This window comes from Protobothrops mucrosquamatus, unplaced genomic scaffold (assembly GCF_001527695.2).
Source record: "Protobothrops mucrosquamatus isolate PMUCROS unplaced genomic scaffold, P.Mucros_1.0 scaffold6, whole genome shotgun sequence".
NCBI classification, from domain to species: domain Eukaryota; kingdom Metazoa; phylum Chordata; class Lepidosauria; order Squamata; family Viperidae; genus Protobothrops; species Protobothrops mucrosquamatus.
The window spans coordinates 6581246-6598682 of NW_015386393.1; the positions used below are offsets into that span (position 1 = coordinate 6581246).

Sequence of the window (17437 nt, forward strand, 5' to 3'; positions counted from 1 at the left end):
GCTTTCAGACCTAAGGTGGGACTAGAACTCACAGTTTCCCAGTTCCTAGCCTGATGCTTTAACCCAAGGGTCTTCAAACTTGGCCCTTTTATGACTTGTGGACTTCAACTTCCAGAATTCCTCAGCCAGCGTGCCTGGCAGAGGAATTCTGGGAGTTGAAGTCCACAAGTCATAAAAGGGCCAAGTTTGAAGACCCCTGCTTTAACCACTAAACCTGATCATTGACAAACTACAGAGACTGCTTTTATTGCCTGTGGCTGCTTCCTAATATCAGCTGTTGAGGAACAAATTTAAAAAAAAAAAGCTCTAACCCAATGGAAATGTACCTTAATTTTGGTGCCAGCTGTAGTGGGCCGTCCTTTTTTATCTGAATCAAGTTTTTCTGGGAAAAGCATCCGGATGAAAGCACTAAGAAAGGGAAAAGAAAGTAAGAAAAAAATAGAATTTTGGGAATGGACTTGTAAAAATACACCACTGATTGTATTTGAGCTGGTATTCCCCTGTATCTAAGGGGCACAAAGGGATAAATTCTCCCCTGCTTTATATTCAGACTGACTCTGAATAAGTTCGTTTAATATTGATAGCCATACATTTATCTAAGATCCTCTTGGTAAGAACAAAAAAAAAGGTCTTGTTGCATAAGAACTCTTGTTGCTTCTGAAGGCTGAAAGAACATTGTACCACAAACTCCATCACCTCAGGGTTATGGGTGTGACTTTGATACACTTATGGTACATATTAGTCCATGCATAGAAAAATAGGTGGATATTGCAAGATGTATGCTTTTAAACACCAGTTGTATTTTATTCTGTTTCTATTTGTTTTTAATTGTTAGCTGTTCAGAGTCATGTACGAGATAGGCAGCCATGTACATTTACTGAATAAATAAATTGTGATACCCTAATACAGAGGTCCCCAACCTTTTGGGCACCAGGGACTGGTTACGTGGAGAGAGATTTTTTTCGCGAATCGGAGGGGCGTGGTTTTGTGTGATGCCTGCATCCCACTTTGTTTGTGCGGCCCGGTTGCTGGCATGCCGCGGCCCGGTACCGGTTCATGGACCTGGGGTTGGGGATCCCTGCCCTAACAGATTGCTTTTGACAGTCCTCTCCCCAGAAACACTGCTATTTGTTTATCTAGCCCAGATTTGGGGATTTTTTGCCTCTTTAAATCAGGATCACAAATTTGATTTGTGTCAGAACGACAGTTCCCAGAATTCCAAGCTAGCATGTCCTGTACACATCTCATGGCACCAGTTTAAGCAAGTCTGCTTTGAAAGTTGTTGGAATAAAATCCCCATTCCTGACTCTTGGGCATATTATCTGATGGGAGCTGTAGTCCAAGTACACTCCAAACCCTTCCGTTTTCCTTCATTATGTGCTTTTTTGGGTGGGTAACACGATGCCTCCGTGAAGCTTATAACCCAGTACAAAAAAATGAAAAATATGGCCAAGTGAGGTTTGGGGGAAGGGAAAACAGGGGAAACAGACTCACAATTCACTGGTTTGCATTAGTTCTATCAGGTCGGTGAACAGCACATCCCGATTTCGTTCACAAAAGCCGTTTACGTCATAGGAGACCTGTGGTTAGGATAGGCCGATGGTTAGCATTTCTGTCATGTATAGTTCCTGTTACGTCTGGTAAGTGGAATCTGTGATCTCTCACTGCTTTCTTCAAATAAATCTATCCACTCCCAGTCTAGAACAAGGGTCCCCAAGCTTGGCAACTTGTTCTCATCGTTGCAGCCGTTGCAGCATCCCATGGTTGCGTGGTCGCTATTTGGGTGCTTGGCAACTGGGTCATAACCAGTGGTGGGATTCAGCCAGTTCACACCAGTTTGACAGAACCAGTAGCTAATTTTTTTGTTGCCCAGGCTCAGAACGGACTTCCGGAAGCGGCATCCACCCAGAGAACCGGTTGTTCACATATTTGAATCCCACCACTGGTCATAATTGCAATGATTGCAGTATCCCACAATCACGCAGTCACCATTTGTGGCCTTCTCTGCCAGCTTCTGCCAAGCAAAGTCAATGGGGAAGCCTGCAGGAGATTGCAAATGTTGATCTCCCAATTGAGATTCACTTATGACAGCAGCTGCAACTGCTGCAGCTACCAGGTTGTCACACTTTATGATCATGTTGCTCAGCTATTAAGTTCTCAAATCCAATTAGCAAGCACTACCTGTACATACAAATACGTATGATCAATTTTAACTATTCTGAGCTCAGTTTATACACAAACACACATACACAGAGTTTGAATGGACCTTGGAGGTCCTCTAGTCCAACCCTCTGCTCAAGCAGGAGACTAGATACCATTTCAGACAAATGGTTGTCCAATTGATTCTTAAAAGCCTCCAGTGATGGAGCACCCATGACTTCTGGAGGGAGGTTGTTTCACTGATTAATTGTTCTAACCATCAGGAAGTTTCTCCTTAGTTCAAGGTTGCTTCTCTCCTTGATTAATTTCCACCCATTGCTTCTTGCCCTGTCTTCAGGTGCTTTGGAGAATAGCTTGGCTCCCTCTTCTTTGTGGCAACCCCTGAGATATTGGAAGACTGCTATCATGTCCCTCCTACTCCTTCTCTTCATTAAACTAGACACACCCAATTCCAGCAACCGTTCCTTATATGCTTTAGCCTCCAGTCCCCTAATCATCTTTGTTGCTCTTCTCTGCACTCTTTCTAGAGTCTCAACATCTTTTTTACATTGTGGTGACCAAAACTGGATGCAATACGAGTATGTGCAACTCACAGCACATCAGTAGATCAGAATTAGCATTTTCAGCCTAGAAACTGGAGAAGCCAAACTGAAAGGAGTAAGGAAGGGAAGGATAGGAAGAAAAGTGGGGAGTTCGGGAGACCTTGCCAGCATAGTGGTGGATGATGAATCCTGAACTGGAGCCGTTGAAATGCTCGTGGGTCCCCACTCCGGACTGCAGCTTCTGCAGCAAGGTCTGGTCGGCCCCCTCGCCCTTTGCATACACAGTAGCGCAAACATCATCTAAGATGCTCATGATTCCAGGAGGATTCTGGAAGACAAAAAGAGTGAAGGAGTGAAAATCTGGTCTCTCCATCCTGTTCAAGAGGGCAAAGCTGCTTGAGTCCCAACAGGGCAAATTCAAACTGCCTTTAAACTGGTTGTAAAATGTGTTGTTAAGAAAAGGGCGGAATGGGCTTCTGTTTTGTCCCAAAGGTGGTTTCTCAAGAGGCAATTGGATGTTCTTTGTTTTTCCTTGAAGACATTTCATTTCTCATCCAAGAAGCTTCTTCAGTTCTGACTGAATGGTAAGGAATGGAGGGATTTATATTCCTTGCAGTCATCTGGCTGTTAGCACTCTCTCTGAGAGTCATTGAGGCCACCTGGAGGCTTATCTGTGCCCTCAGGGTCACCTGAATAATGGAACTGCTGAAAGGACTGTTGTAAATAGGAGATAGGAGATGTCATGTCTCTCCCTCCCTGTTGAGAGAGGGCTGCATAATTTTAATGTAGATGGCCTCTTTCACCCCTCTTTCAAACGTCTTCAAGGGAAAAAAAGAAAGTCCAGTTGCCTTTTGAAAAAGCATTTTTGGGACAACCATGACCTGGATGACAGAATCTCCCTAGTCATTTACCTATGGGCTTCTGTTTTATAATGTTGCTTGTATGTATTTGTTGTTCAGATAGAGATGGCTTTATTTTCCCCAGCTGGTAGCAAAAATCTTCAAAGAGTCCTTTTGGCAATTGTAATTTATTGGTCTTCTGTATCATTTTAAATCATTCTCGGAGTTGAAGTCCAGACAGCTTAAAGTTACTGAGGTTGAGAAATGAAGATCTATCTATCTCTCTATCTATCATCTATCTATCTATCTATCTGTCTGTCTGTCTGTCTGTCTGTCTGTCTGTCTGTCTGTCTGTCTGTCTGTGTCCGTCCGTCCGTCCGTCTGTCCGTCCGCCCGCCCGCCCGCCCGCCCGCCCGCCCGCCCATCCATCCATCCATCCATCCATCCATCCATCTATCCATCTATCCATCTATCCATCTATCTATCTATCTATCTATCTATCTATCTATCTATCTATCTATCTATCTATCTATCTATCTATCTATCTATCTATCAAATGTATAGGTTGTCCATCTTACCTCAAGGTAACTCGGAGGTAAGCAATGTAATTCCAGCCAGGAAACAAAGCTAAATGTATGGTAAGGCCACCCAGAGTCACTTTGGATAGTGCAATAGATGGCATATAAATTTAATAAATAAATAAATACAGTCTCCAAGGTTTATTTTTTACAGAATAATGGCTGCCATCTTCTTTCTAGAATGCTCCAGAACAACATACCCATTTTAGGCGCATTCTAATCAACAATGTTTTAAATGAATTTTAGGGAAGAAAAAGGCATGGATGTTTCATTTTTTAATGTAAAAAAAAACAAGGCCTTTTAAGAATTTAATTCAACTGGAATAAAGTATTAATGCCATCCCCAGCTCCCCCCCCCCCCCATACCTCAGTGAATCTTTTCACATCATCTCCCCCTCAGTCCTTCTCTTACCACTTTGTTTTCAATGAGATCACACACAATTTTGTTGTTGAAATATTCAATTGGGGTCCACTTGATGCCTTCCTGGACATACTCTTCCTAGAGCAAGGGGAGAGATTACTTTTAAAAAAACAAAGAAGCAATTCACGCACATTCAAAGAACAGCTAAAAATGAGGATCGACTTAAGAATACTATTAGTTCTGTCTGATCTGATAATCTGCAGCTCACAAATCAGAACAGAACAAAAGAGTTGGAAGGGACCTTAGAGGCCTTCTAGTCCAACCCCTGCTCAAGCAGGAGACCCGATACCCAATCTATTTTCCAAAGCGCCTGAAGGCAAGACAAGAAGCAACGGATGGAAACTAACCAAGAAGAGAAGCAACCTAGAACTAAGGAGAAACATCCTGACAGTTAGAACAACCTCCAGTCCTCTAATCATCTTTGTTGCTCTTCTCTGTACTCTTTCTAGAGTCTCAATATTTTTTTTATGTTGTGGAGACCAAAACTGAACACAATATTTCAAGTGTGGTCTTATCAAAGCATTATAAAGTGATACTAATATTTCTCATGATCTTGATTCTGACCATCTGTTAATGCAGCCTAGGACTTGAGGGCAATTTTTCTGAACCTGATATGGTGGAATTAAAACTCCTGAAGTTCCCAGTCAGCCTTCTGGTTAGGAATTCAAGGAGATGCCAAACATCCTAACCTGGAGATACAGTCCTATGTCCAGGTTAGGATAGGTGGTCTCACAATCGGAGATTGATCCACAGAATCCACAGTCCACCCTCAGAAGAATTTGTATCTTCTCCCACACTGGACTCACCTGCTCTGCTTTAAGTGTCAATTCAATGAAGATCTGTTGAAGCTTTTCATTCACAAAGTTAATGCAGAACTGTTCAAAGCCATTTCTCTGAAGATCGGGGAAACATGAGGCAAGGAAAGGAGAAGAGTTTTGTTATTTTTTTTTATACAAAGTTTTTTATTTATAGTACAGTTAAAAACAAAGATGGACATAACGAGACATTCCAAAATAAATATTCCTAACAATTTGTTCCTCTTGATACATGTAATTAATACATAGTTCTTGATCTCTATATAAACATATTCTTCTATACAATACAGTTATATATACAGTTATATATAATTCTATCTTAACGCTAATTTAAAACCCGAGCAGTTCTCCTTGATTCGCACCAGTGATAAAATTTGTCCCAGATCTCGAAATAGTCTGATTCTGTCTTATCCTTCATTTCCATTGTGAGCCTATCCATTTCAGCACACGATAAAAATTTATATATAATCTCTTCTTCTGTTGGAATTCCTTTATTCCTCCAGTTTTGAGCATACACCAATCTAGCAGCCGTGAGAATGTGTAACATCAAACAAAACACTCCTTTGTTGTATTTCTGCATGGTTATGCCTAGTAAAAAGAGTTCTGGTTTTAACTCTACCACTAACTTTAATATTTCTTCCAGCCATTTTTTAATCTTATTCCAAAAGTCACGGGCTCGTGGGCACTCCCACCACATATGATAGTATGTCCCTTTTGCCAATTTACATTTCCAACATTTGGAGGAGACATTTGGACCCATTTTAGCTAATCTTACGGGTGGGAGATGCCACCTGTAGAACATTTTGTAGAGGTTGAGAAGAGTTTTGGAAAGGAGGTGGTTAGTTGATATTCCCATCAAATTCCAGACTTGGAGAAAAGAAATGGAGAACTGAGTGGAACTGGAAAGGATCACAGATTCCAAATCAGCAGGACTCAAGCCAGCAAACTACATGGGAAGCTTCCCATTACTAAGAAATTATTCCTTCATAAGATAGAGCCAGAATGGTCTAGTGGTTAAGGCACCAGGCTAGAAAGCAGGAGACCTGAGTTCAAGTCCAACCTTAGCCATGAAAGCCAGCTGGGTGGCTTTGGTCAGTTATCCTTTCAGCCTAGCCCACCACACAGAGTTATTGTTGTGGGGAAAATATGAGGAGGAAGGTTATTGGATATGTTCACCGTCTTTGGTTGTTTCTAAAAACAATAAAAGTGGGATACAAATAAATAAATAAAAAATAAATGATCAACCATTGAAAATAACCAACAACTAAATTAATGTGGTCTCAAAATTTTCAGTTTTTCTTTGTTTCTGCTTAAATGTAACAAATGATTCATATTCTGTCAGAACCTCCTAGTTGAGGGATGTGTATAATATGCGGATTACACAAAATAAAATTTTGATTGGACTTGTGACATGCTGAACAAAATGGGCCAAAACTTGCCAATTATGTCCTTATTTTCATCAGAGAAATCTCTGTCTGTTGTATGTACGTGACTGGAGGCTAGTAAGGTCACCCAAACCCTTTTTACTGTATTAAAATCTATTACTGATAGTCCTAGCTTAAAAATATTACTGGTAGTCCTCGTTTAACGATCTGTCATTTAGTGACTGTTAAGAGTTATGATGGCACTGGGAAAAGTGACTTATGACAGGTCCTCACAGCACTGCCTTGATCACATGATTATAATCCAGGTGCTTGGAAACTGAGCTGGATTTCCAGCCATTGCAATGTCCTGTTGTCATTTATTTATGGCTCCTTAGATATTAAAATTAACAATGAATATTGTTGTCTTTTACTAAACTGTTAAATAATATGACCAACTGGACAATGGTGTCTTTGTGGTACAGAAACATTTTTGAGTTCAGAATTTTCTCAAAAGGCAAGATCACTGGTTTCTCTAAGACAGAGGTCCCCAACCTGTGGGCCGCGGTCCATTACCGGTCCGTGGCCTGGTGGCCAACAGGCTGCGTGAGTGGCCAGCCAGTGAGCATGTGTGTGTGTGTGCACGCACTCAACCCCCTGCACTAGGGTCACTCCGAGGATCGCGCAGGTGCTAGCATCGCCACGAAAGTTGCGGGTGCTAGCATCACCGTGAGCATTGCGCATGCACTCGAGGCCCTGTTTGCGTCACACACTGCTTGTGGACCCATTTGAGTCACACGCGTGCTTGCAGCCGTGCTTGTGGTGCGTGCGTGCGGCCCCATTTGCATGTGGTCTTGCGCATGTAGAGGCGCCCCTCCCTTTCCTTCTGGGCCACCAACCAAGAATGATTGTGGATTTCTGTTCCAAGACACAGACCTACCTGGAATATTTCAAAACCATAAATATCTAGGACACCAACACTGTATTCTTCATTTGGTTTCTGTATGGCTCTGTTGATGGACTGGAAGTGAAGAGAAAGGGATTACTAGCTGCAAAAAAGATAGAACTTTATTATCAGAGGCCGCATAACTTCAATGTTGGTAACTGAGTGATAAAAAAATATTACCATCTGGTAGAGAAGATCCCAAATTCCCCATATAAGATATCTCTTTCTCAAATAAAACAAAGCAAAAAAGCATACTGTATTTCCCTCAATTTCTAGCATTCAAAGAAATTTGGAGTGTTAAACAGGCCACTGTTTTTCTGAGAAAATTTTAGTTCTTCTCCATCTGAGAATTTTAGTCTTTCTCATGTCGGGTAGCATTGTAATAAGTCCATCTTTCTGATTTGGTGTTCAACCCCCCCCCCCATAGAGTTGGAAATGACAAACCAGACACCATTGTATTCAACATTTTCCAGTTAGTCCAGTTCTGTTTTGTGGCTGAGAATACCATAGAGTTGGAAGTGATAAACTGGACACTATTCTTGTTCCACCCACTGCAGAAAGTCCATCCCTCTCAGTTTAACAACGGAGAGAAATGGAATGAGCCAACCAGTCATCAATTTGTTCCCCACCCCATCCCAAAGGTCCCCCTACAGCACAGAACAAAGTTGCATACCTCAACGAGGAAGTCAAAGACCCGGGCATAAAGGCCTTTGGCTAGGGCATCACGAGTATAGGACGCTTGTTCTACATTGAGGGTTACATTAATGGACTCTGACTGGCCACCCCATTTGCTGTCCATTTTCCGACTGGTGAGCTTCTCATCTAGGCGGTCCTTGTCAATTCCCAAAAGGTAGGCAGGAAAAGCTAGCACTGGAATGGGGAAATTGAAAAAGACTCTTTTGGCATGTCTGGATAACAGGATATGTCATAATATATGAACATTTGCTCATGTTCCAATGCCTTGAATTAGGGAGGTGCAGAGGGAGTAAAGAAAATTACCTTGATGGAGATATATAGGATCTGTTGAAAGTCCAGAAAAGATAACATTTGGAAGTGGCTCAGGCAGCGAGCTCCCCAATTCACTGGAGTACAGGTAGTCCTTGACTTACAACCATTCATTTAGTAACCATTCAAAGTTACAATGAAAAAAGAGACTTATGACTGTTTTTCACACTTACAACCATTGCAGCATCCCCATGGTCATGCGATCAACATTGGATGCTTGGCAACTGACTCATATTTATGACAGTCGCAGTGTCCCAGGGTCACTGTCCCGGTTGCAGTGTCCCAGTGTCCCCTTTTGCGACCTTCTGACAAGCAAAGTCAATGGGGAAGCCAGATCCAATTAACAGTCGTGCTACTAACTTGACAACTGCAGTAATGCACTTAACAGCCGTGGCAAGAATGGTCGTAAAATGGGGCAAAACTCACTTAACACTTGTCTCGGTTAGCAACAGAAATTTTTGAGCTCAGCTGAGGCCGTAAATTGAGGACTACATACATGTATAAAAAGGGGGAAGAGGTACTGCACAATCCGACTTGTATTTTGATTCTGTTTTTACAGCCATCTTCAGTGAAAGGAGTTTTAATCTTCCTGTGGTCTGGGTCTTCGTAGTAGGGATGACAAGCATCTGCTTGAGGCACTTCCAAATACTATCTTTTTTTTTTTTTAGGGCTTAAATAACATTTCAACCTTTTTTTCAGGCATGTATTATCATGTTTGGTGGACATGTGATAAAGTAAAGAATTATTGGAAAAAGATACATATTTGGTTAGAAAAGATGTTGGGAGAACATGTAGATTTTAAACCTGAACATTTTTTTTTACTAGGTATAATGCCAGAAAAGACTAACAAACAAAGCCTATATTTGATTTTATATGTCACAACAGCGGCAAGAATAATATTGGTGCAATACTGGAAAAATGAAGGAATACCACCAAATGAAGAAATAATTAAAAAAATACTAGAATGCGCAAAGGTGGACAGACAGGTTGACTATGAGACTGAAAGAAAAAGAAGAAGCAGAATATTATCAAACTTGGGACTTATTTTATCGATGGCTAGAGGAAAGAATAAAGGATTAGGAATTAAATATGTATTAGCGTATTTAAACTCAGACACCACGTTGGTTGAAAAAATATTATTGTATGTATGGAAAAAATTAATAAAATCTTATAAAAAAACCCAAAACATTTCAGCCTTTTTTCCCTAGATAATGGTTCTGCCAAGATTATCTTCCTTACTCTGAGAAGAACAGATTAGGAGATTTTATTTTCCTTATAGAGTTGAACTTATTTTTTTTTTTATCCTATTCTTGGAGACTGCCTGGGCAGTTTCTTGGCAAGGCTTTTCAGAAATGGTTTGCCATTGCCTCCTTCCTAGGGCTGAGAGAAAGTGACTGGCCCAAAGTCACCCAGCTGGCTTTGTGCCTAATATGGGACTAGATAGTTTTTGGGTTTCTAGACCGATGCCTTAACCACTTCACCAAATTGGGTCTCATAGAGTATGGTAGGCTATGCTATATAAGTGAGTGGGCTAAGGTGTGTATTCCATTACACTCTGAACTGACTAGACCAGGGATGTCAAACTCAATTTCATTGAGGGCCGCATCAGCATTGCGGTTGCCCTCAGGTGTGTGTGTGTGTGTGGCCAGGGTGTGTGCGGCCTACTGGGTGGGCGTGGATGGAGTGGGTGCGGCCTACTGGGTGGGCATGGCCAGCTCTACATCGTTCGCGTCAAGGGTGCCTGTGGGGGCCTGGGCAGGAGTGGGACAGGTCTGAGGGTCTCTGGCAGAAGGGGGTGGGACCGGGGAAAGTGCCAAGGCATGGTCCATTTCTTCATTCCTCACAAAGGGTGACACCTCCCCAGCATGCACCCAGGGGCTGGTTCCTCGCTGTTTCTAGACGGCCTTGTGGAGCTAAGACTGAATGTGTTTCAGCATAGATGGCCACCACAAAATTGTACATTGGCTCCCAGCTGGCCTGGGCCAGGGCCAAGGCAGCGGGGGCCGTTCCCTCACTGGTTCCAGGATGACTTCGCGGGCCACATGAAACCACTTCGCGGGCCGCATCCGGCCCCCGGGCCTTGTGTTTGACATGTCTGGACTAGACCAAGGTTTTTCAAACTTGGTTCAGCAGAATCCTAGTGTTCTATAAGGTGCTGTTAGGATTTTGTAAGAGACTAAAGAGAAATAATAGTTCAATCATACGTAGCCTATCTTTTATCTTGGTCTCTTGATCATGATTTCTTGATAATAGACATCATGAGAAATACTAGAAGTCTCCTTTATTGATGAAAACTCTAATAACACAATGAAAAAGCAGGGGGTGGACTAGAAGACTTCCAAGGTCCCTTCCAGCTCTATTCTATTCTATTCTATTCTATTCTATTCTATTCTATTCTATTCTATTCTGTTCTGTTCTGTTCTGTTCTGTTCTGTTCTGTTTTATTCTATTCTAAAAAACCTCAGATGTATTCCTTCTTCCCTTCCTCTTATATTCTGGGAAGTTAAAGCAGAGCCTTTGAGTTTTTTCCCCTAAAGTTTTCCCAGTCTTAAAACATGTTTTTGTAACCATCAGCACATATTTTTCCAAGGTCATCTTTATGGCTCTTCATATCACCCGTGACCATGTGAGAATTAATATTAACAGATTAATGAATATATCCCCATTAACTGGTAGCTACTCACAGTCTGAATTCTCCACTTGAGCATAGTTCCCTTTCTCCTCGAAACTGATGTTCCCTAGATGGAGAATACCAGCTACAATCTGTACGACAAGTTGCTTATCTTGGCCTGTGATGCCAATCACATCCATGGCATTCTGGAGAGGGGGGGGAGGGGAGAGGGGAGAGAGAGAGAGAGAAAGGGATGTAGAGGAGAAAGAAGAAGAGGAAGAAGGGAAGGGATAGGAAGGAAGGAAGAAAAAGAAAAACAAGGGAGAGAGGGAAGGGAAGAGAGAGGGAAAGAAAAAGAAAGAGAGAGAGAGAGAGAAAGAGAGAGAGAGAGAGAGAGAGAGAGAGAGAAAGGAAGGAAGGAAGGAAGGAAGGAAGGAAGGAAGGAAGGAAGGAAGGAAGGAAGGAGGGAGGGAGGGAGGGAGGGAGGGAAAGGAAGAAAGAAAGAAAGATTATTTGTGGGTTTCAAGTACAATGTTTAACATGACTGAAAATATTGTGATTTATTTAAATTTATTGGCTAAATGGACTCTGGGCAGCATTCAAAACTTGAAAAAAACCTAATGTTGAGTCTTGTAAAATAATGGTCCCTTACCATGGTCTCATGGAATTCACTCCGATCATCTGTGCCATCCACTTTGTAGGTCTCTGCCTGGTTTAAATAATAATAATAATCTGGGCTCATAATGCCCAGGTTGTGTTTCTGATCTTGGGAAGCACCCTCAATAAGCTAAAGAAAGAAGTAGATAAAGACATGAGACTGATGGGTTACCATTTTAAATTCTTTAGGACCAGGGGACAAAGTCAACAACTTTTCTTAAAGACTGCAATCTCTCCAAGGTCATTTCATGGGATCCAAATTGCAGAGAGGCAATTAGTGGGTTCAGAAACAAAAATGAATGGGATCCTTGTTCTACCTAACCCGTCTTTTCCTCCCTCTTTCTGATTTTCTCCCTCTCTCTCCCCCCCCTTTGCAGGAATGCACAGATAGTTCTCACTGGAAGTTCAAACTCATCTAATGCAGAACATTTTGGAAACTAAGCAGAGAGTTATCTCAAATGATCTAAAACAATTACATAGTGTGTGTCGACCCACAGCACTGTTTCAACAATTCAAGGGATGCTGTTCAGGCCAACTTTTTAACCTACTGGTAAGACCTCGACTTATGACCACAGTTGGGATCAGTTGCTAAGCAAAGCAGTTGTTTAGCGAGTCACATCCAATTTTACAACCTTTTTCACCACAGCTGTAAAATGAACCATGTGGTTATTAAGTGAACCCAGCTTCTCTCATTAACTTTGCTTGTCAGAAGCAAAGTCACAAATGCTGCAACCATCAAAAATACATAATACATAAATATATGCTGGTTGACAAGTGCCCAAATTTTGATCATGTGACCTTTGGGGATGCTGCAAAGGTTGTAAGTGGGAGGACTGGTCATAAGTCTTTTTTTTCACTGCTGTTGTAACTTCAAAAGGTTGTTAAATGAATGGTTGTAAGTCAAGGACTACCTGTACTTGGGTGGGTGAGGGTAATCTGGGTGATTGGGACAAGCCCATAGCCATGGGGGAGAGGGAATTTGAACCTGACTCCCTCCACTTTGTCTTAGATCAACATTCAAACACATCATGTAATGGTATGTGGGAGGGGTTGTCACAGAGAGGAGGGGGATCAACCTATTCTCCAAAGCACTTGAAGGCCAGACAAGGAGCAGTGGATGGAAACTGATCAAGGAGAGATTCAACCTAGAAATAAGGAGGAATCCTCTGACAATGAGAACAATCAACCAATGGAACAGTTTGCCTTCAGATGTTGTAGGTGATTCATCATTGTAAGCTTTCAACAAGAGACTGGACAGCCATCTGTCAGAAATGGTATAGGGTCTCCTGCTTAAGCAGGGGCTTGGACTAGATGACGTAAAAGGTCCCTTCCAACTTTGCTATTCTATTCTATTCTATTCTATTCTATTCTATTCTATTCTATTCTATTCTAGTCTAGTCTAGTCTAGTCTAGTCTAGTCTAGTCTAGTCTAGTCTAAGCAGAGTAGGCAGGGAGAGCCATGGGCTGGATTATTGTGTACAAGGGATCTCAGCCCACAGGAGAAGGGAACATGCAAAAAACATTTCTGAAGAGCCCACCCTAGTTTTCTGAAGAATTAAAAAAAAAAGGATGTCGGAGAAGACTCTTGAGAGTCTCTTGGACTGCAAGGAGATCAAATCACTCAATCCTAAAGAAAATCAATCCTGCCTGTTCTTTGGAAGGACAGATAATGTAACTGAAGCTCAAATTCTTTGGCCACCAAATTAGAAGAGAGGATTCATTGGAAAAAGCCCTGATGTTGGAAAGATGGAAGGCAAAAGGAGAAGGGGAGGAATGGCAGAGGATGAGATGGTTAGATAGTGTCATCGACACAATAAACATGAATTTGGGCAGACTCTGGGAGGCAGTGGAGGACGGGGGGGGGGGGGCTGGCGTGCTATGGTCCACATAGTCCCGAAGAGTCGGACACAACTTAAGTGTGAACAACAAGAAAAGGAAAGGAAGAGAGAAATACTGTAATTTCACTCTTGCTAGTTTGTTAATGTAACCTTATAATAAAGATAAAGCCAGGACACCTGGTTGTGTTTCTTCTCTGGACTACCTTGAAGGGCTAACAAATCAATCAGAAGCCCAACATCATTTTTCTCCAAAATTTTACTTTAATAATTATAAGGGAAAAAATGGACAAAGCACTGAAATACATAAAAAAATATATATACCGTGAACAATCTTTAAAAGAAATAAACAACTCCCAAATGTATTGCTGGTCTTAAATCAGTAGTAGCAGCATAGGTCACCCCCCCCCTCCAATGTACAGATTGGGTTGCACAAGTATTTTGTGCCAATGGCCATATATATCTGTGATTTTTCCAGTTACCTGATAATAAATGTGGAAGTTCCTTTCGCTCTCGTTTTGGCTCACCACCCGGGATTTTTCCAGCAGGAAATTGGAGATCTTTCCTCCATCGGGCTCACCACCACGACTGAACTGGATCTCAAAGTATTTCCCCTGGTATGAGACAGTGGAGGTTGCAAATCCAAAGGTATTCTTCAGCATCTCATGACCTGCTGACCACAAGGGGGCAGCAGGATGTAGGTTCAAAGTTAAGGATTTCCTTTCTTTACCTGCTCTTTGTCTAAGACAGTGTTTCTCAAACTTGGCAACATGCTGGCTGGGGAATTCTGGGAGTTGAAGTCCAGATATCTTAAAGTTGCCATGGCTGAAAAACACTGGTCCAAGAGACTGGAAATCTGAAACCACTTCCTTCTACTTATCTTCTCCAGACACAGAGCATATCTAGTTGCTAGGTATGGTCTAGCCCAGGGGTAGGCAACCTTGGCTCTTTTATGACTCCATGGACTTCAACTCCCAGAATATTAGGTATTTCCTGTAAATAAATGTCCTCACTACTAGAGTTATACAACTCGTTTCTTGTCTTTGCTCAGGTCCGATTCCCACTCTCAAGAGTGTGCATGTGCATACAGAAAACATTTCAACCTCCACTGGGAGAGAGGATATATTAGACGCATCCTAAACGGGAGGATCTAAAAATAGGCACCCCAAGATTTTAAACAGAATAACAGTTGCAAGGGGCCTAGAAGGTCTTCTAGTCCAACCCCATGCTCAGGTAGGAAACTTTATATTTATATATTTGTTAATGAGATGTTGGGGGTGACCTATTTTGTCCCATTTTATGACCTTTCTTGCCACGGCTGTTAACTAATCACTGCAGTTATTAAGTTAGCAACACCATTGTAAAGTGAACCTAACTTCCCTATTGACTTTGTCAGATGGTCACAAAAGGTGATTACGTGGCCTTGGGACACTGTAACCGTCATAAATATGAACCAAATGTCTGAATTTTGATCACATAGCGGGGGATTGGACTAGATCAGAGGTCCCCAACCTTTTGGGCACCAGGGACCGGTTCCGTGGAAGTTGAAGTCCACATATCTTAAAGTTGCCAAGGTTGAGAAACACTGCTATAATACCTTTTCTTTTCTTTTTTGCCGTTTTTGCCTCAGCAGCCTACATTGCTCCCCATACACCAGCCTGCTATTTCCTATATCGATATCAGGAACATTTCTTCGGCCCAAATAACTTGCTTCAAAGACTTACAAATCGACTGGAGTTATTATTTCTCACGGTCTTGGCGTTGCCAAAAGCTTCAAGTAATGGATTGGACTGGAGAATGATGTCTTTGACATGCTAAAAAAAAGGAAAGGAAACATTGTGTGGAGGCTAGACAGAACCAGAAAGAACAGAATCACGGTTAGCTAAAAAGGGGTTGGCCTCAGTAGTTGGTGCTGCAATGGTGTAATTAAAGCTCTGCCTGGTTTTTTTTTTACATGAGACATCTTTTTAATTGAAGAGTCCTGTAACTGGAACAAAAAGGAATTGTTTAGCCTAACTATTGCTATCTCGCTTTTGTAATCAGCGTTTGCGTCAGGGACAAATTTCATGCAAGCGTGGGAAAACATGTACATGGATGGGATGTACTGAAGGAGAGAATAAGGGAGTGTACAGGAATGATTGATGTCTTCCTTATAATGTAATGGCTCTGTTGTCTGATTTTCATTGGCTAACAAAGTTTATAAAGCAATGCTACTAACTTTCCAAGGTGTGGCACTTCTGGACGTAACTCTGCCAGCGTTCCAGATTGTTTGCCACCCAGCTGTTTTGCTTGATCAAATAAAGCACTGTTTCCTCAAGAAGCCTCCGTTTGAGTTGCCTGATTGGACTTTTAATGGTATCTCAAATTGAATAAGGGCCAGGGACCTTACATTTCGATACAGGTAGTCCTCGACTTATGACCGGTTACTTAATGATAATTCAAATTTACAAAAAAGTGACTTACAATCTGTCCTTGAAGTTGTGATTGCCGTGCCATCCCCCACAGTTAATTGTCTATGGAGATTCTCAGTCACCCAGGTCCCAAAGTTGCTTTTTCACAAGGCAACTGGACTTTCTTGTTTCTCTTTGAAGACGTTTCGCTTCTCATCCAAGAAGATTCTTCAGCTCTGATTTGGAGATGGTGGGGAATGGAAGGAATGTCTGCAAGGAGTATAAATCCTTCCATTCCCCACCATCCAGTCAGAGTTGAAGAAGCTTCTTGGATGAGAAGCGAAACGTTTACGAACTTTTATGAACAATTGCAGTACCCTGCTGTCACGTGATCACGGTTTGCAAAAAAATAATTAAAAAAATTGGACGAGTCTGATCTGGACTTATGACAACACGATTTGCTTCATGATTGTTATAAAACAGTAGTAAAATTGAGTTTGGTGACATGATGACTTGAATTACGAGCAAAATTGTGAATTCAGTTGTGGTTGTAAGTCAAGGACTACCTGTATTTTGTGGACAGCCCAGTCTGAAAAGCACTACTGCAAAACTTTGTGTAATAAAGAAATGTATCTACCTAATAATAATAATAATAATAATAATAATAATAATAATAATAATAATAATAATAAAGCCAGTTTGGTGTAGTGTGAGTTCAGTTGTGGTTGTAAGTTGTGAGTTCAGTTGTGGTTGTAAGTCAAGGACTACTTGTATTTTGTGCACAGCCCAGTCTGAAAAGCACTACTGCAAAACTTTGTGTAATAAAGAAATGTATCTACCTAATAATAATAATAATAATAATAATAATAATAATAATAATAATAATAGAACCAGTTTGGTGTAGTGGTTAAGGTAGTAGGCTAGAAAGCGGAAGATCATGAGTTCAAGTCCTGCTTTAGCCATGAAAACCAGCTGGGTGACTTTATGCCAGTCCCTCTCTCTCCACCCAACCCATCACACAGGGTTGTTGTTGTGGGGAAAATAGGAGGAAGAAGGTGTGTTGGATATGTTTGTTACCTTTGGTCCTTTGTAAAAATAATAAAGGGATCTAAATAACAATAAACGATAAAATTAAAAAAAAACTATAAAACATTTAAAAACTGGCATAAACTTGCCAGATTATAGGAAATTAATACCTATCAACAGAGCAAGGCTATCTGAATCTACAGGATGGTAGGTGTGGCATCTGAAGGGACACAGTTTCAGTTGTGTCAGTTG

At 41.5% G+C, this 17437-nt stretch overlaps 1 protein-coding gene across 1 annotated transcript in view; it reads right to left on the reverse strand.

Annotated features, from left to right (window-relative positions):
• Positions 1–17437, reverse strand: part of MYO1F (myosin IF) — a 72804-nt gene that overhangs the window by 23111 nt on the left and 32256 nt on the right. Inside the window, exons 6-16 of the mRNA XM_015810035.1 lie at positions 15494–15583; positions 14252–14383; positions 11930–12064; positions 11351–11483; positions 8335–8531; positions 7656–7736; positions 5346–5432; positions 4531–4617; positions 2863–3030; positions 1495–1580; positions 327–408 (exon numbers count right to left, since the gene is read on the reverse strand). Coding sequence (XP_015665521.1) covers positions 327–408; positions 1495–1580; positions 2863–3030; positions 4531–4617; positions 5346–5432; positions 7656–7736; positions 8335–8531; positions 11351–11483; positions 11930–12064; positions 14252–14383; positions 15494–15583 — 1278 coding nt within the window. The remainder of the gene's footprint in view (positions 1–326; positions 409–1494; positions 1581–2862; positions 3031–4530; positions 4618–5345; positions 5433–7655; positions 7737–8334; positions 8532–11350; positions 11484–11929; positions 12065–14251; positions 14384–15493; positions 15584–17437) is intronic.